The 22,476-nt window shown below is 42.5% G+C and overlaps 4 protein-coding genes across 5 annotated transcripts; 2 read left to right on the top strand and 2 right to left on the bottom strand.

Moving 5' to 3' along the window:
- The first annotated feature begins 853 nt into the window (after positions 1 to 853).
- Positions 854 to 8,637, top strand: arpc2 (actin related protein 2/3 complex, subunit 2). Its single transcript, XM_047576074.1, has 10 exons — positions 854 to 1,080; positions 3,037 to 3,071; positions 3,250 to 3,362; positions 4,419 to 4,464; positions 4,623 to 4,809; positions 4,964 to 5,057; positions 6,174 to 6,300; positions 6,567 to 6,667; positions 7,020 to 7,120; positions 8,115 to 8,637. The coding sequence occupies exons 1-10, from the start codon at positions 1,007 to 1,009 to the stop codon at positions 8,134 to 8,136; spliced, it is 900 nt and encodes a 299-aa protein (XP_047432030.1). The 5' UTR covers positions 854 to 1,006; the 3' UTR covers positions 8,137 to 8,637.
- Positions 8,638 to 9,196: 559 nt separating this feature from the next.
- LOC125001272 (keratin, type I cytoskeletal 18-like) lies at positions 9,197 to 13,283 on the bottom strand. Of its 2 annotated transcripts, XM_047577220.1 has the most exons (8): positions 12,756 to 13,283; positions 12,575 to 12,657; positions 12,339 to 12,495; positions 12,077 to 12,238; positions 11,864 to 11,989; positions 11,177 to 11,406; positions 10,593 to 10,627; positions 9,197 to 9,695 (listed from the first exon to the last, which is right to left on the bottom strand). In XM_047577220.1, the coding sequence occupies exons 1-8, from the start codon at positions 13,128 to 13,130 to the stop codon at positions 9,337 to 9,339; spliced, it is 1,527 nt and encodes a 508-aa protein (XP_047433176.1). In that variant the 5' UTR covers positions 13,131 to 13,283; the 3' UTR covers positions 9,197 to 9,336. The 2 variants fall into 2 exon arrangements, with proteins under 2 accessions (XP_047433176.1, XP_047433175.1); XM_047577219.1 differs by lacking the exon at positions 10,593 to 10,627 and having other exon boundaries at positions 9,522 to 9,695.
- A 101-nt stretch (positions 13,284 to 13,384) lies between these two features.
- LOC125000545 (intermediate filament protein ON3-like) lies at positions 13,385 to 17,263 on the top strand. Its single transcript, XM_047576045.1, has 9 exons — positions 13,385 to 13,669; positions 14,100 to 14,308; positions 14,395 to 14,455; positions 14,543 to 14,638; positions 14,726 to 14,890; positions 15,319 to 15,444; positions 15,560 to 15,780; positions 15,909 to 15,925; positions 16,419 to 17,263. The coding sequence occupies exons 1-9, from the start codon at positions 13,511 to 13,513 to the stop codon at positions 16,424 to 16,426; spliced, it is 1,062 nt and encodes a 353-aa protein (XP_047432001.1). The 5' UTR covers positions 13,385 to 13,510; the 3' UTR covers positions 16,427 to 17,263.
- A 1,396-nt stretch (positions 17,264 to 18,659) lies between these two features.
- LOC125000543 (G-protein coupled bile acid receptor 1-like) lies at positions 18,660 to 22,219 on the bottom strand. The gene is made up of 2 exons (XM_047576041.1): positions 21,695 to 22,219; positions 18,660 to 20,182 (listed from the first exon to the last, which is right to left on the bottom strand). The coding sequence occupies exons 1-2, from the start codon at positions 21,715 to 21,717 to the stop codon at positions 19,120 to 19,122; spliced, it is 1,086 nt and encodes a 361-aa protein (XP_047431997.1). The 5' UTR covers positions 21,718 to 22,219; the 3' UTR covers positions 18,660 to 19,119.
- Positions 22,220 to 22,476: the final 257 nt, after the last annotated feature.

Here is a 22,476-nt window from a genome sequence, read left to right as displayed (position 1 = left end):
CTTATGCTGTCATTAACCGTGTGTTGTTATTGTAGCAATACACGTTTTTTTAACGCTTTATGTAGCTTTGTATAATTAGCTGCAAAAAAAAAAAAAAAAAAAACTGATGGCTAACCTCTGACCTCCATCATTTTCCCGTTTCTTTTTTTATTGTTGTTTATTGACAAAATATATACAGTAAAAGTACAACCATGCAAAAAGGATAAAATGCAGTTAAAAAAATCAATAGAAATAAAACAAAAATACAACAAAAAAGCTTAAGGTTGAATAAAGTTCAGGCAATATTAGAATTTTCAATTTTCTTTGGGGTTTAAACTTTATTTTCAATATTTTCTAAATAGAAGTATCTACAACGCCACAAAAAGAGCAGTGTGTCAGCATTTAACTTATATTTTATACGATTAGTCTTGACTGTGTAGCATCTATAAGTAATGACAACTCGATATTTTTTTCCCATTTGTTTTAGTGGAAAAAACAAGTAAATTAGGAGAATGTTTACGTTTAATAAACTAGCAAAACAAAACAAAACATAAAAAAAAATTAAAAAAAAATTAAATAAATAAATTTCTTAATAATTAGTACTTGGTATCACTGTTCTGTTGTGTTCACTTCCCTGACTTAAACAGTGGACACATTAGAAACAGCGGTTATTTTCATTGAAGAATTGTCGCCTTCTATGTAATTTTCACGCTGCGGGCCACTTTTGGTCTCTGGCGGGCCGCTTTTCACCCGCGGCCCGTAGCTTCGACACCTGTGATCTCTGCAGCATTTGACGCTTTCCCGTTTCTTGTCATTACGAATTTATTACAGGCAACGTTTTAGCCACCCTAATCTTTAGGGGTCCTGAGTGTAAAATACGCGGAAGCTGCATGCGGAAGCAGCCTCGACGGAAGCGGTCTGGTCTGTCAAGGGAGGAAAAAATTGCAGAATTTGACACAAAGACCTTAATCCCACCAAAAAGCGCCAGCCACACTCCCCCTTTTCCTCGACACCGGCATCCGCTGCGATGATCCTGCTAGAAATCAATAACCGCATTATAGAAGAGACGTTGTCGTTGAAGTTCGACGGCGCATCCAACGGGTGAGAAATCATTGTTACACCTGGCTAGCATTGCTAACGTCAGCTAGCTTCCCCTTTACCGTTTCCCTGAATGCCTTAGCTGCATGCAATGGATCGTGCACTTGGGGGCATTTCGGGTGCAGCTGATAAACGCTCGCGAAATTGCACGATTCGTACAGATGTTACGTTGTGAAATATGGGGGCAAAAAATACACAATTGTTGTTCCGCCGTGAGTGGTTCGCCTGAAGCTGGGGTGTGTCTACTGGGTCAGTGTTGTGCCAAAAAATCGCAATCCCATTGAAATGCATTTCCCCTGGCGATTCTCCTATACCGTGTGAAAGTCAATAAACGATAATAAAAAATATATTATACGTGATTTTGCTACCTATGGCCTCAAGTAAAACATTTTTAAACCCTTTCGGGGGCTAGACAGCTTGACAGCGGGCAGCGAACCGTAATACATTTGATATTGTAGGCTAGTTTTTACATTTAACGGATGCTACGCTGTTTGATAAAGTAAACTGTATCAGTTAATGACGCTACTAAAGAAGCTACTTCGCGCTAATTAGCTAATTAAACATACATCCAATGTCGGTTTTACACACTTCTTTTTTTTTTTTTTTTTAACGGGAACCGACACAGCAAGAAAGTAAAGCTGCTCATATCCGGTTACTAGACAATGGGCATTCATTATTATTATTTTTTTGTATTAAAGGGGTGTTATCGCTTAATACATACCATTTATTAACGTTTATTAGCGTTTTCACGGCTCAGTGGGAACAGTTAGCGGCTAGCATGCTAGCTAACCATCGCCCCTTTTCTCCAACTTCCGCATTCCTGTAGTCAAGTCGAGTCAAGCCGAGTCAAGAAAGGGCCCCGGGCACGGACACTTTTAGCAGTATGCGGCTGGGGCAAGTCGCTGCAGCGTCCAGCTTAAAAGTTACAATTTACTACTGTGCATGCCACAAGAAGAATTTAAAGGGCCACTAGTTTCAGAGTGATTTAATAACGTGGATAAATACACATAATTATGCCTTAAGTCCTATTAGGGACGTATGATTCGGAAGTGACCCCCCCTACGTCTGTGTTTGATGTGGTTCATTCCCACGGGATAAACAAACTAATTTTTAGATTGTTATGTCTCTGCTAGTTTCTGCGTGTCAGAGGCAACTTTAATTACTTTGGACATTTTAATGTATAATAAAAACATACATATTTTTGATACTATTATAATATCCCGGTTCACACTAATGATTTCATTTGCATACAAACGGTTGAATTAGTTTAGTTTATTTTGAGTGTGTAAAAAGCAAACAAAATAATCATACACGAACGGATATGATGAACATAAATAACACAAAAGAAAGATGAACTGAAAATTACATATTCTACGTATCCGAAAAGTAGAGTAGTAGGAAGCACAGACTGATGTTAACCCACCCCTTCTTAATAGATCGATAATATTTAAACATGCTATGCTTCCTATCAGTATAATAATAATTATAGCACAGCCTTCATAATTCCTAAGTTGTCGAGGGGTAGAAAAAAAGATGCAAATAAATCAGTCAAATCAGACAAAAGTCTCAAAAAAGTAAAAGTTTGTACATAAATTACAAAGAGGCCGATTCGCAATTATGAGGACCTCTCTATTATGAGAATTATGGTAGTTATGGCATAGCCCACAGGTAAAACCAGTCCCGTACAAATAGGGCTTTAAAGGGGAATGATAGCTCAAAAAAAAAAAAAAATCAGTGCAAATCCCTAAATTATTAATCCTTATACTATGCAGTCTGTAAAGAAAAAAAAAAGAACCCCATTTTAACTATTTACATTCACATCGTATTTATGTTGATCATTTTGAAGTGTAGTTTTGCTCTGCAATGTAACGTCGTTCCTGCATTGCACTGACTAAATGCGAATCGGTGAGCTCGACTAACGAGAGCTGCTTTTTTCTTTTTTTCTTTTAATCCTTGCAGAACCAAACCAGAGGCCGTCGATGTGACGTTTGCGGGTGAGAAACAATTTTCTGTCATGCAGCCCACCTGTTACACGTGTTCAGCCCATGCCAGTAATCGCTAGAATACGAATTTAAATTGCAGCTGTGAGATTTCACCTGTGTGATTGACTGTGCTGGGTTTCGAGTTTGCTAATAAAAGCAAACGTTGACGCTGTGTCTTTCTCCGATTCAGACTTCGATGGCGTCTTGTACCACATCTCCAACCCCAACGGGGACAAGACCAAAGTGATGGTCAGCATCTCCCTCAAGTTCTACAAGGAGCTGCAGGAGCATGGAGCTGACGAGGTAAAACTCAAAGCCAGAGTCAGTTTTATTTTTGTTTGTTTTGTTTCCTGAGGGCTTGCCAACAATTAGTTTTGGTCGGTTTCATATCCTTGTACAGTGTCTTTACGCAGTTCAGCAAAAACCACACGGTTTTAAAAATGCGGCTCGTGGTTTTTCTGGCACGCTGTTCCCCTGGTGTATAACAAACCGGCCATGCCTGAAATCCTCAGAAACTTGTTTTCATTGTAACGCGGCGACGGTGTACATTTGATGCCGCAGGTGAGCCGTCTAACCTGCACGCGCGGCCGCCTTGCGACGAGGAAGTGCTTTCAAAAGCAGATTTCCGCCGCCGACTTCGTGGGTTTGATTAAAAATAGCAGAATGAGGTCATTGTCGTACCCTGAACGCGCACCTACAACACACGAGATCTGTTGCCATGTAAGGAAGAAAGCAGCTGCCGAGGCCTCTGGTAGAAACAGGAAGCGAGTCTGCGTGACTCACCCCGGGCGAGGAAGTGCTTGCTGCGAGAGGCGGCCGCTGCGTATGAATGGCCTGGCTGCCCTCCAGCAGCTCAGCTCCTCGATCCCTACAACTCAAACAGAGGAGAGGGTCTGACAAGGTCCCATTTAGTTCTGCACACGAGCATCTGTGCTACATTATCATCACACCTGGGTGGGTCTGATTTGCATATTCCTCCTAGTTGTACCTCATTTCATACCAAAGCGACAGGTATCTATTTAAGTGGAAGCCCCCTACAATTACCTCCAGAGCTCACACACACACACACACACCTCCTTCCTGCTCCTTGTGCAGCAAGTTCAGTTTGTTTAACAGGCTCTCAGCCGTTCATACTGTTGACATTTGGGCTTGAATTACTTGCTTTATTCCCAAGAGCTGTGACAATCGCCGGACCCGGATTACTTCGAATATCAAGAGAATCGCTTTGAAGGCAGCGCCCTCGAGAAAAACCTCGAGACTCTTCCTCTAGAAGAGCTTCTAGTCTATTTGCACAACACGATGCTGCATTTAGAGAAGTGTCATGCAAATAAAGGTCATTTTTTTTTTTTTTAATTTCAGCTGCTCAAGAGGGTCTATGGGAATTTCCTGGTTTCACCAGAGGCTGGTAAGTTCTCGTCAAGTTTCTGATCTCCTTTTTTAGAGATTGAAGACTGACCGCAGCGGCTTTCGCGTCAGCACCGGTCCGTTTTAAGACCATGACAGTTTGGTTCACATTTAATTAAATAAATAAGTGACGTAAAATTCTGACCGGCCTCTTCCCAGGCTACAACGTGTCCCTCCTCTACGACCTGGACGCGCTACCGGCCAACAAAGACGAGGTTGTCCACCAGGCGGGGATGCTCAAGAGGAACTGCTTCGCCTCCGTGTTCGAAAAGTACTTCAAGTTCCAGGAAGAAGGCAAAGAGGGCGAGAGCAGGGCTGTGGTCCACTACAGAGACGATGAGTCCATGTACGTCGGCAGGAGCTTAAATGATTTTAGCTTCAGATGTCTTTGTGTAATTCCTTCAATCCCGTCTCTGGCGTCTTTATTTATTTTGAGCTGCCTGTTAAACTAAAGGCGTTGTCAGTAGTAAACGGGCTGATGTGTTTTGTTGTCGACTTAGGTACGTGGAAGCCAAGAAGGACAGGGTGACGGTGGTGTTCAGCACAGTGTTCAAAGACGACGATGATGTCATCATCGGCAAAGTCTTCATGCAGGTGTGTGAGACGTTTCCCTACAGCTGTCAACTGACTGTGGATCTAGGCTACATACTGTCTAAGTGTAGTCTGCATAGCAGGAATTTGAAACTGAAAATAAAGCATTGAAGAAGAAATAAAAATCAGTCGCAATGGCCACTGCAAAAACAAAAATTGAGAGCTTCAAAAAAATTCTGATAAGGTTTCCATCTCCTGTTAATCACAAATATTTTTCTAATTAAGTTAAACTGATTTCAGCATTTACTTTAGCATTACTTTTTTGGAAATAGCTTCCCAAGTATCAAGTGGCTAGCAATATTATGTCCAATTTATTCATTTCATATATGTTTACCTCTGCTTTACATCGTCAAGTTGTGTCTAGCTAGCTTGGTTACGTGGTCTGACTACAAGGCTAGCAGTGATGCTAACGCCCTGAGGTGTGAATAATAAGTAGCTTTCCTGTGTGTAACTGGAACCCAGCAAAACTAAAAAGGAGCTAATTTAACGTAGCACCTAGCACTGTTACCTAGTAACGTCTTTATTGAGTTAGCCTAGCTAAATTCTTATTAGCTTCTACAGTCTGTTGTCAGCAAGCTCATATAGTTAGCAAGCTAACATTTGAAAGAAAGATAACTAAATAAATAATACCAGCAATAAAATTAGAGAAAACTTAAACAAGAAAAATTAATTATGTTTACCTTTTTTTATTGTCAAGTTGTGTGTGTTGCCTGAGGTGTGAATAGCTAATAAAACGTAGCACCTAGCACTGTTGCCTAGCAATGTCTCTTTTGAGTTAGCCTAGCTAAGTTCTTGTTAGCTACTACAGTCTGTTGTCAGCTAGGTCACGTAGTTAGCGAGCTAACTTTTTAAAGAAAGGTAACTGAATAAATAGTACAAGCAATAAAATTAGAGAGAACTTAAACATTAATGTATTTTTTATTTATTTTTTTTTTAACCTGGAGCAAGTTTTGTTTCCAGATGCAGGTGTTTATCGCTAACCCTAACCCTTCTTCTACGGAGTGGAGGGTCCGTAGTTTTAACTACCATGTTGTTACTCTGTGTGTGGCGCGTTTTAGAGTGATTTAAAACAAATAAATTAAATTAAAACTGCTCTACACTTAATTATCTTGTGTTTAGGAGTTCAAAGAGGGTCGGAGAGCCAGCCACACAGCTCCCCAGGTGCTGTTTAGCCACAGGGAGCCTCCTCTGGAGCTGAAGGATACAGACGCCGCCGTCGGGGACAACATTGGATACATCACCTTCGGTCAGCGCCACCACTAGAGCCTTTACACTGTTGAACATTGATGAGCATTTTTTGAACATTTTTTTAAACAGTTTCTTCTTGCACTACGATACATTCCTATATCGCTGCTGCACTTTATATTGTACTTTTATCCTATTTTATTTGTAATTTTATTACATTGTCCTGAGCCTGTGCATACAAAAGTCTAAGTCTTAACATTCCTGTAACCTTGTGACTCATTTACCAACTTAAATAACCTTTTTTTTTGTTTGTTTGGCTAATTTCAGTCCTGTTCCCACGCCACACAAATGCCAATGCCAGAGACAACACCATCAACCTCATCCACACTTTCAGGGACTACCTGCACTACCACATAAAGTGCTCCAAGGTGAGTACGTGTGCCTTCATACGGCATGAATTCCAATGAATGTTGGTTGCTGCTAAGTGCTTGTTTTGCCACTGACGGTACGCTACAGCTGAAGGAAAATTAACAAGGAAGCTTTCAGACTGGGAGCTGGCTTTAATCACACACCAGAAACAAGCCATAAAATCCCATCTAATAGTAGGTTCTGGTTTACCTCCTCCGCAGAGGAGAGTCCCACCAATAAGTGAGATGAAGTAAAAAAAATAAATAAATAAGGCCTGCTTCTTATGGCCTCCTTACCGTAACATCGCATTTGTCAGACAGGCATTGAGGACCTCATTACAACCTCTTCTGACATCCAATCTGTCCTCCGCAGGCCTACATTCACACACGCATGAGGGCCAAGACGTCGGATTTCCTCAAGGTGTTGAACCGCGCTCGACCCGACGCCGAGAAGAAGGAGATGAAGACCATCTCGTAAGTAGCCCCTGCTCATCTCCTCCTTTGACAACTGTGTTTTTGTTTTTTGTGCATATCTGGTGCCGGAGATGGTTACAAGAACAACAAGATGAGGCAGTTAATGTTTCACGGAACAACACAGGGATTCTGCCAAGTATTTCTGCGATTGAGATCTTGAATGTGGCACTATTGTCTCTATTTGAGATGACTCATGAAGGGTTTTACAGTTGAAAGAAAAACGCGATAGAATCAGTCTAGATACAGTTTACCAGCACTTTTCTGAGATAAAAGTGTTTTTTCCAGTCTTTGAGAGCCCCCGAATCATTGTGTGTTCTTTAGGTGTGTTTGCCTGCACAGCTTTTGCCGTGTTTGTAGAGAGTCAGGAATTTTTACCGCCCTCCACTTCGCTAAAACCACTTAGCAGTTGCACATAACATTTTTTTTTTTTGCAATAATTGGGAATTTTTTTAGTGTGTCTTTGTTCGGTGAGCAATATGTAACTGAATAAATAACCGCCATCGTTCAGTCAGGAAAACCCTTATGCAACAGTTGGCTACTGGGTAAACAAACCACTGAAATTTTTAAGGAACCTGAATGAAAATGAAAATGACTTCAAATGAATAGAAGCATGGCAGAACTTGTCCGGTTGCTGTGCGTCGTGCCAAAACATATCAACAGAAGTCACAAATAAACAGAAGAATTCATCGCAGTCAAGTTTGAGGGTTGTTTTTAAAGGAGAAATTTGTTTTATAACGATCCCTCATGTTTCAGTATTAATCTATGCTCGAAAATTAGCTTAGCTTAGCCTCTGTGGAAACGACCATTTTATTTTTTGTGGGGTTTTTTTTGTTTTTTTATTCCACCTGTTAATTTGTGAGCTTTAAGGATATAAATGGTAATGGTGGATTTTGCTAGCTTTGAACAAAGCCAGGTTTACCTCAGATTTCAGGTTATATGCTAAGCTAAGCTAACTGCATGCTAGCTAAAAATTTGTTTTTGTTTGTATTTCCAGTGGAAAGACTTTCTCCCGCTGAGGCCGACCGTCACCTGAAAAGCCCAAACCCCTGTGGACACGCCCCAAAACGCGCCACAATGAGAATCAGCGTCACAACGGACAGGACTCCAGGAAGCCTCTAAACGCCCCCCTCCCCGTTCCTTGCCCAGCCTCCTGACAAAGTTTCCAGCCTTTTTTTTTTTTTTGTTCGTTTGTCTTTTTTTTTTTTTTCTGGATGAATAATAATGTTGGCTCTACTTAGGGAAAGCCGCAACATAAATGGAAAAAAGGGCATTCCTTGCTTTGCATAGTTAAAGAGAATTATTAGTCCTATATAAATATATATATGAAAAAAAAAATGAAATTTTTGATACGATATCTTTTACTCCATTTGGTACTTCTTGCTTGCCCCTGACCTTCAGCCCTCACAATGCAATGTCCATATATTGGATGATTTCAATCCCCTGTTCCTCTCTGTGCTTTTATGTCGTCTGTACCATCGTCATTTGAAACAATTCAAATAAATCACTTGTCAAAAGAGCATTTCTTTTATTTTCTTCACACATAACCTCAATGTCATGTTATTACCATTTACTGAGCAGTTTAAAGTGTCACATTGCTGTGCGTTCTGTTAATATTTATGCATGCTCATGCTCACTATAGTAGATGAGAGAGAGGTATTCTTGTATTGGTCTAGCAAAAATAGCAAACATTTAATGGTTAGGTTTTCATAAATGTGAGACATTTACAGTTTTATTCGTCTTAAATTAGACGAATACATTTTATTTAGCCATTCTATTTTAAACTAGTGCTGTTTATAAACATACATTACTGTTGGCATCACTTTGCATTCAATATTAAGCTATCTCTTATCCCTTTACTAAAATATATTGGATTCGTGTTAATGTGTGTTTAGAGAAATTTAACTTTGTGGGGGAAATTTATATATGTATATGTATATATATAAAAATGTCCTATCAACCAAAGATTTTGTGAACCCCCCCTGCAGTACCTCCGTGGACCCCTAGGGGTCGTGAACACCCAGTTCGAGTACCTTATGTAACTCGTGTGAAAGGAGCAAGTCAACTAAACACTGCTGCTAGGTTCAGATTCACAAGCAATTTATTTCACTGACACCCAAGAAAGTAAAGAACGTACACCGCGACAACCATTTAAATGTGATACATGTCAGAGTAACAGAAAAAAAAATCATCAAAAGCAGGAATATTGCCATTCGAGATCAAGCTTCAGCGACTTCGTCCTCATTTTTGGCCTTTTCATCTTCCTTCTCGGAGTCGGAGGAAGATGAAGAGGATGAAGAAGAGGAAGAAGAGGAGGAGGAGGATGAGGATGAGGATGAGGATGAATTCTTCTTAGCTTTGGACTTTTTGGATTTTTTCTTTTTGGCAGGAGCAGCTCCTTCGCTGACAGCCTCGGACTCTGCCTTGCTAATTTGTCCTTCCTCCACTTCAGCAGAAGCCTCTTCAGGAGCTTTGGGGGCAGTAGATTGGTTAGAGGGGGCACTTTTTTGCTTCACTGCAGTTTCTTCTTTCACTTCTTGCAGCTGTTCGGGCACCTCGGCGTTAGGCATCTGCTGTTCTGTAAAGAGAAAAGACACAATTACCGACTGACTTCGATTTAAAGTGTTTGGGACTCTTAGCTGTTCAGCTTTCTCGTCATTTGCATGCGACCCTGCTAGAGAATCAAAGCAACATTTCATGTTGTTACTGATTTGCTTGTCATGCAATTTTAGAGTTACTTGTGGTGTTAATATTTGGCGTGATTTCATTTGCAGGTCTCAAGTGACAATTTAGTGCAGTTTAGTGACGTGACTGGCTGTAAAGGAATAGTTTTGGCAATTTGGGAAATATGCTTATTTTATGTCTTCCAGTTAGCTGCCATTAGCATAAAGGTGATTTTACCCTTGTAACCCTGAACAGCATTGCAATTTTGTAGCATATTATATTACTTTACCCATTTCTGTTTTCGCGCTAAGCTAAGCTAAGCTAACCATCTGCTAGGGTTGTTAAACGCAGATGAGAGTTGTTTTCATCTTCTCATCAAAACCTTTCCACAAAAATGAAATAAATAAATAATAATAAGCATACTTCCCAAAACTATTCCCACGACCAAAAGTGATGGTGAGGGTTAGCTTTTAAGTTCAACTCCGCACGTAACACTATTAGCTGTAAGGCGTAAGCTTTATAGCCATTCCATCCACATTACACTGTAAATGTCATCAACCATATTGCTTACACCTTTTCTACCCCTTCCTGGTCTTCAGACCTTTTATCAGGAACTATTAAAAATTTTATCTTTGCCGTTTGTTTGGCTCCTGCTGGAGACGAGCCAATCAGAACGCAGTACCAAAGTGAAAACAGTCCCTGATCGAAATTTTGTTTGTTGATAGAGGTAAACCTGTCTTTCAGGTCACAGCATAAACGTGTTGGAGTCATCGATTTGTTTTTCTACTTTATGTCTAGTTTCAGAACTCACCTCCCTGTACTGCATCCTCTAAAGCAAACTCCAAGCTGTCAAGGAAGAAGAGCATAAAGTATGCTAACGGGTAAACAGGCCAACATTCTTCGTGGTGTCACCATGTTTATCCACTATGGTTTTAATAATTTAAAAAGGTCTAATTGTTCAGATTTTCTTTTAAAAGTTTTATGAAAAATATTTATTTGCTTTCATGCCAGTGGTTAATGCTATGCTGTTAGCTTAGCTTGGCATAAATAGCCAATAATTCGCTAAATGTTTACATTATGCTTTTTTATTTTAATCAAATAAAACAGGACATATAACCAAAAAGTTCTTCTGCTGTGACAGAAAGTGGAATTTGTTAGCTTTGGCTAGCTTTTCCACCAATTCCAGTCTCTTGTGCTGAGTTAAGCTACCTGGTTGTTGCTTGTTTTTGACTCACATACATGAGTGGTATCACACTTCTCGTCAAACTCTTGTCAAGAAAGCTAATAAATTATTTTTTTTTTATACGTTAAAATGCTATAAATAATAGCAATGAAGTAAATTGGCTTGAAATTTGTATGAACTGTTGGCATATCCAAAGGCTTGATCATCCTCACCTGTCAGCTTCAGCGGTCATGCCAAATATCAGCTGCTGATACTTATTGATCTCAGCCTCCAGCTTCATCTTGACACACAGCAGGTTCTTGTTGGTTTCCACCTGATGCTCCACCTGCGACCTAATGTCCTTCAACTCGTTCTCCAGGTTAGCCAGCACCTTGCACAGTGGCATCAGACGCATATTGTACTCATCCCTGGTCTGGTCGGCGGTCCGCTCCAGGCTGTTGATCTAGAAGGAAGACGTGAGATAACGATCACCATGACTTGTCAGGGGTGTTTGACCCATGACATGTTTACACTTTGTTCTGTTACGCAAGAACAGATCCAGCTGGCTCATGAAAGACTAGCGTGAGATGGGTGAGGAATCTGGTTTAAAGTGGCACTTTAGCAGTATAATGACACGGTAGTCAGGAATGCCTGTGAAGAGGGCCCGTAGATGGAACATCTCTGCAAGCTGCTTATCATTCCTGATATGATAAAGAAAATATTCAACTTTAGAAGAACTGCTTGAAATATGTTGTCATTTGTTAAAGATCACTGGAGTTTCGCAGACGATGCAGCAGAAATATGTGAGAACGTGGAGGGCTTCAGAATGAGGCATCTGCAAGCTTGAGAATGCACTCCCTTTTAGAGTGTGCGTGCATTTGTGCGTGTGTGTGTGTGTTTGTGCGTGTGTGTGCAGTTACCATGCTATATGTGGTCTGAATTTGAATCTCCAGAGCTTGCTTTTCTTTCAGCAGCGTCTTGAGCTCAGTCTTTCCAGACTGCAAGGCCTGGGTGTTTTGGGCCTCCTCCACTTTGATGTTGTCAAACTTGGAGGGGGAAAAAAAAGAGATGGAGGCAGTGAGACAACAGATAAGAGGGAGCGGGTGGACTTCAGGTGACTGCGGGCTGCATACCTTGCTCTTGTACCAGTCCTCCGTCTCCTTCAGGCTCTTCTGAGCCAGTTTGTCGTACTGCTGGCGGATGTTGTTGACAACGTCAGCCAGGTTGGAGTTCTGGGACTCGATCTCCACCTTCACCTCGGAGGCCATTATCTTCTCACGCAGATCATCCACATGCTGCAAGAATAAGAATATCCCATGTTTAGCGTTTAAAAAAAAAAAAAACAGAGAGACGACACAGTAGACAGTAGTAGACACTTTGCCAGTGCCCGCTTACATTTTTGTGTTCAAGCTCCACTCGGTCAATCTCAGTCTTCAGCAAGTCAATCTCTTTCTCTGTCTGGTCACGGTTCAGTTTGGATTCTTCCAGGGTTTTGTTTAGATCTTCCAGGTCTTTTTCCAACACCTTCCGAGCATCAGTCTCATCCTCCAGCCTGCAAACACAGTCCAACAATGATCCATGAATGCAACGACTTGTTAACTTGAGTTTTGGCTGCCCCGCGTGACACTCACTTTGACTTGAAGTCGTCGTTTGCCAGCTTGGTGTTGTCCATCTGAAGTAGCAGCTTTGCGTTGTCTAGGGTGAGGTCTTTGACCTGAGGAGATGAACGCATACCATGCGTACAGTAATTTGAGGCAAAAAAAAAAAAGAAAGAAAAGCTGTAAAAACGTTTAAATAAAGAGTCTGACCCACCTTGTTCTTCAACTCGTCCAGGGGTTCCTGGACTTCATCCCAGTTGCGACTCTCAGGTGCTTGTCTCTTGGCCAAAATGTCATCGATCTCTTTCTTCAGATCGCGGTTTGCCTCCTGCAGGTCCTTCACTCTGCCCAGGTAGCCGGACAGTCGGTCATTCAGACCCCGCAGTGTCTTCTTGTCGTCCGCGGGCACAGCGGGAGGCTCAGGCGCCTGGGACGCAGCGGGCGCTGGGGCTGTTTGAGGAGCCGGAGCGGCGTCTTTGGCCGTGTCGTTGCGGAGCACACTGCGCAGCCCCTCCAGGCTCGCTACCGACGCCCTGGCGCCTCTTCCTCCGGCTCCACCAAACATACTAGCGGCGGTGTTGGAAGGCATGATTGCTGATGGATGGGAGCGAGCTGAGACTGACACACGTCTTGTCTGGAGAGTCACTTGATGGATACAGAGGGCTCAGGTTTTGTACCTGCTTTTTACGCGTCAATCCGCCTCCCCAGATATGCCATTGGCTCCTGGTGGCCAACGCCACTTCTGACTGAACAGGTTCAGAGTCGAAATTCAAGTATTTCATGTCGACATTTTCATTTTTCAAGCTGTAATTTTGCACCTGTCCTCTTGTGATTGGCGCATGCAGAGTTTTGAGGAGGTGACGGGTGGCCGCTGTCTACGTTAAAAGCAGGTGATGTAGAGGGTCCGAGGTTGCCTTCGCCTTTCTCACCTGTTCATCCAGACGTCAGCTCGCTCTTTCAAGCTCCATTATGTCCAAACCGGGAGACTTCAGCAGCCAGACCTACAGCCCGGGTAGCTCGGGACCGACCAAAAGCTACCCGACCACCAAAGTGGACTCGTCGGGTAAATCCCGGGAGAAGGATGACATGGTTGGACTCAATGACAAGTTCGTCCAGCTGATCGATAAAGTTTGTAAATTACTATTTATCATTTTAATTTATTTTTGATTTTTTTGTATAGCCTACTCTGTCTTAATCTGCTTTCTTTTAAAAGTTTTTTTTTTTTAACTCTTTTTGCTTTACTTTTAATTTATTGTTTAGTTAATTATCTTGTTACACCAGTGCATAATCTTGAATCGCGACAATCAGGCCTTTGTGTGGGATGCCAGTCTTTTGTGTTCTGTTTTCTAGTATAACTTCAGACTATTTCATCACAATATGTTGCCCGAGGCTATGGAAAGTGATTCTTGCTGGCTTTTGCTCCAGGAAAGATTGTTGAAAGCGTTTTGGGCGCCATCTAGTGGACTTAAATTTAACCAAAAAGACGCACTAAAGGAAACTGAACGGGCCTTCTGCATTCCTAACCAGTTCCCTCCCGCTTTATCTGTCTCTGTTTTAGGTCAAAAAGGAGGAGGACGAGAATAAAAAGCTTGACACGAAGCTGAAGATCCTCAAGCAGCAGGAGGATTACAATGGGAAGGTCGAGGAGCTCGTGAAGCAGGAGGAGCGCATCCTGGAGCAGCAGATTGAGCAGCTGCTCATCGACCAGGAGAAGCTGAAGGACGGACTGGAAACGGCCCAGAAGGAGGTGGAAGATACTAAGAGGAGGTCAGCGTGCACGTCAAAGCGAAGAGTTTGACTTTTCACAGAGCTCTGCAGGGGCACACATTCAAATTTGACCCTTTGCTTTTCAGGTATGAGGACGAACTGAGAAAGAAAGTTGATTTGGAGAATGATTTTGTCATCGCCAAAAAGGTACATTAACATTCTTGTTCTGCTTCACTCAACAAATAGCCCTTTGTCTTCTCATGCATATGTGTGTATAATGTGTGTATGCAACAGGCTGTGGACGAAAGTCACTTGGAGGAAATAGATAAGGCTCTGGAGTTGGAGGACCTGATGCGAAAGCTGGACTTCCTCAGGGAAGGCTTCGAAGAGGTAATGACAGACAAACTGATTTGACACTCTAGAGTGAAACAGTGACAAATACATATGAACTGCTGTCCTTACATCTGCCCTCTGCAGGAGATCAAGGAGCTGGAATCCCAGGTCCAGAACGAGACAGTGGTCATACGTGACAGCAACAAGCGGAATCTGGACATGAACGAGATCATCGAGTCTGTCAGGGCTCAGTATGTCAACATGGCTGCCCGCACCAGGGAGGAAGCTGAGCAGTGGAACCAAAGAAAAGTAAGGATGAGATGAAGTGTATGACTGTTAATGTATTCATTAAAACTACTAAATCTTAGGTCTTCAACTGGCGACCCCTAGGGGGTCCACGGAAGTACTGCAGGGGGGATCACAAAATCTTTGATTAGATATATTTTATATATTTTTTTTAAATTTCCTCCCACAAATTTAAATTTCCTTAAATACACATTAACATGAATCCAACATATAGGATAGATTAATATTGAATGCAAAATGATAATAATAGTGTATGTTATTATTACTATAATTGTGTGAGTGCGAATGGTTGTATGTCTCAGTGTTGGTGTGACTTGTCCAGGGTGTATCCCGCTTCTCGCCCGGTGCCAGTGCATACTACTAGTGCAGGATTAAGCGGTACGGAAGAAGAGATTATTACTATAATTATAATTTCCCTTTTCCCACTTTAGATGGATGCTTTGGTGACATCTGCAGGACAGCGTGAGCAGGAAGTGCGTGACATAAAGAGGGAGATCTCGGATATTATACGCTTAATCCAGAGGCTCACAGGAGACCTGGATGCTCTCAAGAGGAAGGTTGGGATCACACACACACACACACACACACACACACACACACACACACACACACACACATCACACCACATCCAATTAACCAGCCACTGATTATGTCTTCTTCACTCTATATCAGCAAGAGCATCAGAGCAAAGAAATTGATGACATTAGAAAAGAAGGCGACGAGCGCATTGAACAAGCCCGGAAGAACATCGCCCAGCTGGAGGAGGCCCTGAAGCGGGCCAAGCAGGACTTGGCGGGACAGATCCGAGAGCACCAGGAGCTGCTGAACCTCAAGCTGGCCCTGGACATCGAGATCGCCACCTACCGCAAGCTGCTGGAGGGCGAGGAGCAGAGGTATGTGAGTGAGGAATAGATTTGTGCTTGAGAGCAAATCATCATGTATGAGATTAAAAGAAAAAATATATACTGACGTGTAGATGCTTGCACTAACAACTCTCTCTCTCTGCTCCATCTGTACGAAGGATTCTCTACGCTCGAGGTGAGAACGATTTAATTACCAAAATTGGCCCTGAAATATTCTACCAACATGGCATTTCTAGATTAGTTTTATTTTAACACTGAATATATATATCTAGATATAAGCAATAGGATGTGAAAATATGTTTAGTGCAGCATTAAAAATAAAAGATAATTGACACTGACAATTCGAAGTGAACTCGCGACCCCTTGTGGTCGTCCTGGGTTACAGTTTTAGAATTATTCAGTACAGAATTCAAAACTTCCAAGCATTGTTTGCCAAATATAGTCCAAATTTAGTCCGAATTTTGTTGAAAAGAATTCTGGGAAATGTGGTAAGTCAATATCAATCACGTTAGTTGTCAAAGTAGATAACAAAGGTGGAGAGGTAGCAAATTTAAGGTAGCAAACTGAAAGGGAATTAATAAAGACACCGAAATGCACATGTAGCAGCCTGCTCATGCTTGATTCATGTTTTTTTCCTACTACTAAAATCAAACCTTTCTTTTGCTCAGATTACTAAAAAACAAACCAACCAATCCAAGTCCTTACTTGCATGCAGACGTTCACCCGCCATCGAAGCAACACCTGCCAGAGAAGCCACAAGCTGCAGAGCCCACAGCCATCCCGCTAACCACCACCACCACCCCCACTACCACCACTATCCTACCGGAGCACCCCAAGAAGCGCTTGGTGATCCGGGTGGAAGTGGAAATGGGACGGGTCGTGTCCGAAAGCACCCAGTACACTGAGTGACTGACTGGGACTTTCCTACCCATGCCTTTGTCTGCAACATTACAGTATATCCTCAAAATGTGAATTAAAAAAAAACTTCAAATTAATTTATGTTAAATTAAACTTTTTAGAATCCTAATTTTGATACAATCATTAGTACATGTTGCTTGTGTGCTTTCTGGTAGCGTTAACAATTTCATGGCAGGCTGAATATTTTTGGAGAACTGTTTGCATTTGTAAAGACTTGTTGTGTTTCTTTTTGTTTTCTTGTAGTTGTTTTCTTCTTACATCTGTGCCCTGAATGGGAATGAGGTTTTGTGGTTAAACAAGTGTTTCTGTTTAGTTGGTTCTTGCATTCGTAGTATAAGGTTTACGAAGACAATATAGCGCCGAAGAATCGCAAGAGGGTCACGTCATGGTGAAGCTTTTTCGTATTTCTGAACGCAAAATAGCCTCTTTATTTTTCGTTGTTTGTTTCAGTGGTACTGTAATGTATGTCCTGCGTCTTTACAAAATCCTGTAGGAGGAAATGTTGCCTGAAATATCCTGTAAACATCCCGGACATTGGAATTGTTCTCTTTCTTGTGTGTCTCTGTGCCTGAAATATGCCAAAATTATCACAACAGTTTGTCTGCTGTCGTTCTTTCAATCAAATGTATGTGTAAAATGTTAAAAAAATAATAATAATAAATTAAATAAGAAATTATTAATTTATTAACTGTTTCAGATGACGAAATTCTATTTGGCAGGAGCTTGGAAGCGGTTAGCGTAGCCTAGCATAAAGTCTGGAAAGCAGGGAAAATGGCTAACCTTGTTGTATAGCACTAAAACCCTTCTTCTAGTTCCTTCTTCTTGATAATTTTGTTTTATTTCAACCAATTCTCCACCAAATTTGCAACTCCATTAGGGTGTCTTCTTTGCCTCATTGTGTCGGGCTAATTTTGTGTTCCCGAACAGTAATTAGCACCCGGAATGGCCATTTTGCTTACAGTCATTGTGCTAATATGCTAACTGCACTGGGGAGCTCAATCACAGGGCAACTTGCTAGCTAACCTAATTATATTTTGTAAACTTAGCATGACCCAATGAGTCACAATAGCCAAATACCTAAGAGTAAAATACTGCATGTTGAAACAGACAAACCTAAAATGAATCTTCTTTACTTAGAAGCCAAGGAGGAAAAAGACAGCTCAATTGCCCTATCTCCAGGCTTCATGCTAAGCTACAATAAAAGGGTGCAAGCTAAAGCTAGGCATTTAACATTTAGAAGTGGTATCAGTCTTGGCAGTTCCTCTGACTATTGTTCAAAGAGTCCAGGCGCTATGCTAGTACAGTATGTTTGTTAAACAGAGAGCTGAAAGGTTTTCAAGTTGATACAGATAGCAGTTAAGTCTGGAGCCCGACAGTCTCATCCTGTTCCATCCTCCTCCTCCTCCTCATCTCCCGGTTCTCCTCCATCTTGCTGACATACATGATATTTTGATGTGGAAAACAAACAGCCACATAGACATCTCAATATAACAACAGTTAAGATTTCTTTAATTTGATTAAAGCCTGCCATACCTCCTCGGGTTGCCTTTGACCGTCTGTCTCCTTTCCACCCACGTACTATCTACCATAACATATTCTAAATTTGATCAGGCCTCAAATCAAAATCTCATTTCCGTCAAATGGCTTATGTAAAACACTTCTTCAAAAACAAGTATTTGGATGCAGCAGATTAATCCTCGCCCTAATAACCCGTCTAAACATCGCAAAAACTCCTCCTTTCCGACTTCGAAACGCAAACCTTATCTTTCTCCTTCGTGTTCTTGCCACAGGCCTAATCTCGCGTCTTGTAGACGTACTACAGACGGTAGATGCTCTCCCCTCTTCAGCTCGCATACCAGTATGTAGATAAACACTGGTGAGGGAAGTGGGAGTAAACATCGTGGACGGGTCGGGGGGGGGGGGGGGGGGGGGGTAACAGATGGAGAAGCTGTACGGTACGGCCGTTAAAATTGATGTCCGCAGCAAGCAACTGTATTTATAGGACGTTTATTTCATTTTATGATGTTACCACAGAGAGGATTTACATTTGCCGGCCCATTCGGCAGGTTTGCGAGCATAGTCAAATAAAAGTGTATTTTTCATACCTCTGAACAAAGTTGGGGCTCAAAGTGACCAATCAGACCAATTCAATATCCTGTGAAGAGAAGCCTTTCCTATTTTTTATGGCATTAAATGTGACATGTTGTGTGAAAGCATATGAATATACTTGGATATGGGACAACAGAAGGAAATAAAACAGCGCTAAGGCAGTGATCGGCACCCCGAGACCTTTATTTGTCTCCTAATATTACGTAATGATGTGAACTTTATGTTAAACATCCAGAGATGTCCAAGAACATTGATAAATAATTTGCGGAATCAATCAGCGTCTTTTTTTTTTTTCCCCCGCCAACGGCTTCATAAATATTTAGAGGAGTCCTCAGTATTCTTTCAAAGCGTAGCCTCCTCGGGCGCCTCTGTCCTTCGCCGCCACCTGTCTCTGAGCTTCTGGATGAGTTTGCAGGCGGGCTCCGTGTACTGCCTGTTGGCCAGGCCGAGCACCAGCGGCACCACGGCCATGCTTCCGATGCCGGTGCAGGACAGCACGATGTGAGTGGTGGAGCTCCACTTGGTGTCGCTGATGAGGAACGCGATGCACACGTGCATGTAAATGATGTAGGGGACCCAGCAGGCGAGGAAGGTCAGGGACACCGCCACCACGCAGCGGGTGTACCGCAGGTTCAGCCTCTGCTCCCGGTCCGAGGCCTGGCTCCCGCGCTCCACCGAACGATGGAGGCGGCAAATGTTCTTCAGCTGGCCTCTCGTGATCCACAGAACCCGGCCAGTCATGGCAGCGATGGTGAGAATAGCGGGTAAAACCAACCCGTACACCTCCAAGTAGATGAACGCGTTAGGGAACACCCGCCTGTACGAGCAGCACGCCGTCCCATTTGCGGAACAGTTCGACAGTGTCCTGTGGTTGCTTTCGCAACAGTCGTTCCAATCCGGCCCCGTCCAGTTATTCCACCCGAAAGCAGGTAGGGATGCGTACAGGAGGGCCGGCGACCACACCGCGAGCAACGCCAAAGGAAAACTGCGATGCATCCACAAGTTACTGTAATGCAGTGGGTCCGCAATGCATATGTAGCGCTCGTAGTGGACCATCACCAGGTTGAAGAGGAACGCCAAGAAGAGGAAATTCGGGAACACGTGCGCCACCAGGCAGGAGCTGAAGCTCAACTCCCGGTTCAGGCCCATCAACGGAATAAAAGGCAGCGCCACGCCCGTGCACATGTCGGCCACCAGCAGGCTGAGGAAGAAGTAGTTGGGCGTGTTGTGGAGCTGCCGGTTCCAGGAGATGCCCAAGATGATGACGAGGTTGGCGAGAATGATGGAGGTCGAGAGCGGCACGGTGATGACGTAGATGAGGTTCTCTCCGGAGAGCAGGGCGTGGGAGTCGTTGTAGTCCGTCATGTGCGTCATCTCCAGCCAGTCCCATGGAAGGTCAGCCACCCTACGGGGAAAAAATATATAAATAAATAAAAGAGAAACAGTGACACCGGCTCAGGAGATCTGTTTTAAATGAAGTGAACAGGCAGTATTAGCTCAGAGAGGACCGCGAGGACAGGAAATGCAATAGAACAGAGATGAAAAAGCAGATTCTTTAGAAAATGTAGCAGGCGGAGGAGCAGAGTGGATTATGTCAAACGTATTGCTGCCTCTGGAAACCAGTCAAGTTGCATTTAAGTCTAGACTATTAGCCCTGAAGACATTTAACACCACAACTTTGAATTTGAATATTGACTTTTTGGATATATAGCATCCTCACGTAATTCATTTATCTTGTTAGGGTTAGGGCTAGGGTTGTGTAAGAGTTTGACACAAGTATGGACAAAAACAAACAAAAAAAGCATTAGATTAGACGTTTATATTTGTACTGTAAAGAGTCTAAGCTTGCGGCAAATTCAGTTCATTTGAGTCCGGTCAGGGGTAATTTCCCTGTTTTCTAAGACGTCGCAGTCACAACCTGAATTACAGTTCATCCTTGACTCTAAGTAAACACGTGCGCCAAACTTGAAGACGCTTCCTCAAGGGGTTCGTGAGATGGGACGGAAGAGGGACGAATGTACGGACGAATACTTGTTGATAAAAAAAAAAAGGGCGCGCTGCAACAAAAATGTATTGCTTAAATTTAAAGCCTTATTGGAGAAAAAACGGTTTCTGCAGCGAATCTGAAAACAGATTCAGGAGCGAGATGCACGACAGATGAATAAACAGGAACACAGATATCGCCTGCGATGTTCCTTCCTGTCATCTCTTCACCGCTGTAACAAATTTAACCCCATTGTTGGCTGTTAATGAGAGTACGTTAAATAATTCATCCGGCGAATCACGTTACAACTCCCATTATATTTAAAAAAAAAAAAAAAAAAGTGATACACATCCCGTAGACATTTGAACAAAGCTTACGGCACTTTATACCCAGTGGAAAATGTACACAGATTCTCACAGAGAGCTATAATAAACCACACCTATATGTTGCACTTATGTCTATATGCTTTACGATTAGGCTTAATTATGTCCAAGTTCTTCACGTCTTACAGCCGTAAGTCCTTAAAACTAAAGTACTGTCCGCGGCTATATCTTCTACATAAAAGTCTACATCATGTTTGATCAAGACATTAAAGATAAATACTGCAATATGAGCATTTCCAGTGTATACTCCCCAATTTACAGGTTCACTGGAGGGTTTTATGGTATCAAAGTCCTGTTACAGTTTCGGCAAACAGAGTCTTTTGAGGGTCTTTAAAAGGTGAATACACAGAAACACATGCGATTTCATCTGTACTGTGCTTGCTTTTCTTTAAATCATTTTAGGAAAATGTGAGAAGTTTCCTCTAATACGAAAGAAAACTGAGAAGAAAATAGCTGACGCATGCTGCAGATTGGTTAAAATTATTTGTGATGAAGGAACTGAGAAACACATGATGAGCATTTGAACCTCAAACCAAAAGCCATAAAATACCTTTTCGCGATGAATTCAGTCATGTGTCTCTGGAGAGAAGAAGTGGAAGAGGGTGAAATGCAGTTTCTTGTCACTCCCCTGATAACTTCAAGTCTGCCCTCCTGCGTGTCATATCCACGGCCCGACTCGCTAAATGTCCGGCACGCACCGCAGCAGCTTCTCCTTTATTCTTCAAAAACCCCTCAGTGAACTCGGTCATCCCAGCAGCGCTCACCAAACCTCAACACAAACTAAGACGGAGACGGAGCGGGCAGCCAGGCTTTGTCTCTTAGATACTTTAAAGGGGAAGTACGCACTAAAAGAGGAGGTGTGTAACCCTTGAGCTAACTAATGTCTCAGTACCACTGTCCAGACTTAAGTGCACGTCCATGAATGGAAAGGCTGCTATCACTGCACACTGAAAGCGATAAGGACGTTCCAGGTTAACATCTGCAGGCATGCGTCTCGTCTCCACACCCTCCACAACGGGCCCCAGATGCTCCCAGATGACAAAGCATGTGCTCCACATATTTACGGTTTTCGGCTAAAAGCGGGGTTAGTGAATTACAGGATGAGCGTGAGAAATCATTTCAGGCATTCAATTTGTTTCCCCCTTCGACTCACAAACCACTGAAGTATTGAGCAACGCACGCGTTTGCTGTTTCTCAACCCTCCGTGGAGTTTACAGACGCTTCCCAGTCTTCACGTAAACATGTTGCGTACATGTTTATGCTGGAAGGTGGCTTTATTTTTAGAAATGATGTCTACAAAAATTTGAAACAAAAGGATAATTAAATAGCAGT

The sequence above is a fragment of the Mugil cephalus genome, chromosome 23, assembly GCF_022458985.1.
Source record: "Mugil cephalus isolate CIBA_MC_2020 chromosome 23, CIBA_Mcephalus_1.1, whole genome shotgun sequence".
Classification (NCBI taxonomy): Eukaryota; Metazoa; Chordata; class Actinopteri; order Mugiliformes; family Mugilidae; genus Mugil; species Mugil cephalus.
This window is presented reverse-complemented; position numbering and strand designations above follow the sequence as displayed.

Excerpts from the sequence above, each read along its gene's own strand:
- arpc2 (XM_047576074.1), top strand. The coding sequence starts at position 1,007 with ATGATCCTGCTAGAAATCAATAACCGCATTATAGAAGAGACGTTGTCG. Across the intron at positions 1,081-3,036 it reads TTCGACGGCGCATCCAACGG|AACCAAACCAGAGGCCGTCG; the intron begins GTGAGAAATCAT and ends TAATCCTTGCAG. Across the intron at positions 6,301-6,566 it reads CATTGGATACATCACCTTCG|TCCTGTTCCCACGCCACACA; the intron begins GTCAGCGCCACC and ends GGCTAATTTCAG.
- LOC125001272 (XM_047577220.1), bottom strand. The coding sequence starts at position 13,130 with ATGCCTTCCAACACCGCCGCTAGTATGTTTGGTGGAGCCGGAGGAAGA. Across the intron at positions 12,239-12,338 it reads TGGAGCTTGAACACAAAAAT|CATGTGGATGATCTGCGTGA; the intron begins GTAAGCGGGCAC and ends TTATTCTTGCAG. Across the intron at positions 11,990-12,076 it reads AGGACTGGTACAAGAGCAAG|TTTGACAACATCAAAGTGGA; the intron begins GTATGCAGCCCG and ends TCCCCCTCCAAG.
- LOC125000545 (XM_047576045.1), top strand. The coding sequence starts at position 13,511 with ATGTCCAAACCGGGAGACTTCAGCAGCCAGACCTACAGCCCGGGTAGC. Across the intron at positions 13,670-14,099 it reads TCGTCCAGCTGATCGATAAA|GTCAAAAAGGAGGAGGACGA; the intron begins GTTTGTAAATTA and ends TCTCTGTTTTAG. Across the intron at positions 15,445-15,559 it reads TGGATGCTCTCAAGAGGAAG|CAAGAGCATCAGAGCAAAGA; the intron begins GTTGGGATCACA and ends ACTCTATATCAG.
- LOC125000543 (XM_047576041.1), bottom strand. The coding sequence starts at position 21,717 with ATGACTGAATTCATCGCGAAAAG. Across the intron at positions 20,183-21,694 it reads ACTGAATTCATCGCGAAAAG|GGTGGCTGACCTTCCATGGG; the intron begins GTATTTTATGGC and ends TTTTCCCCGTAG.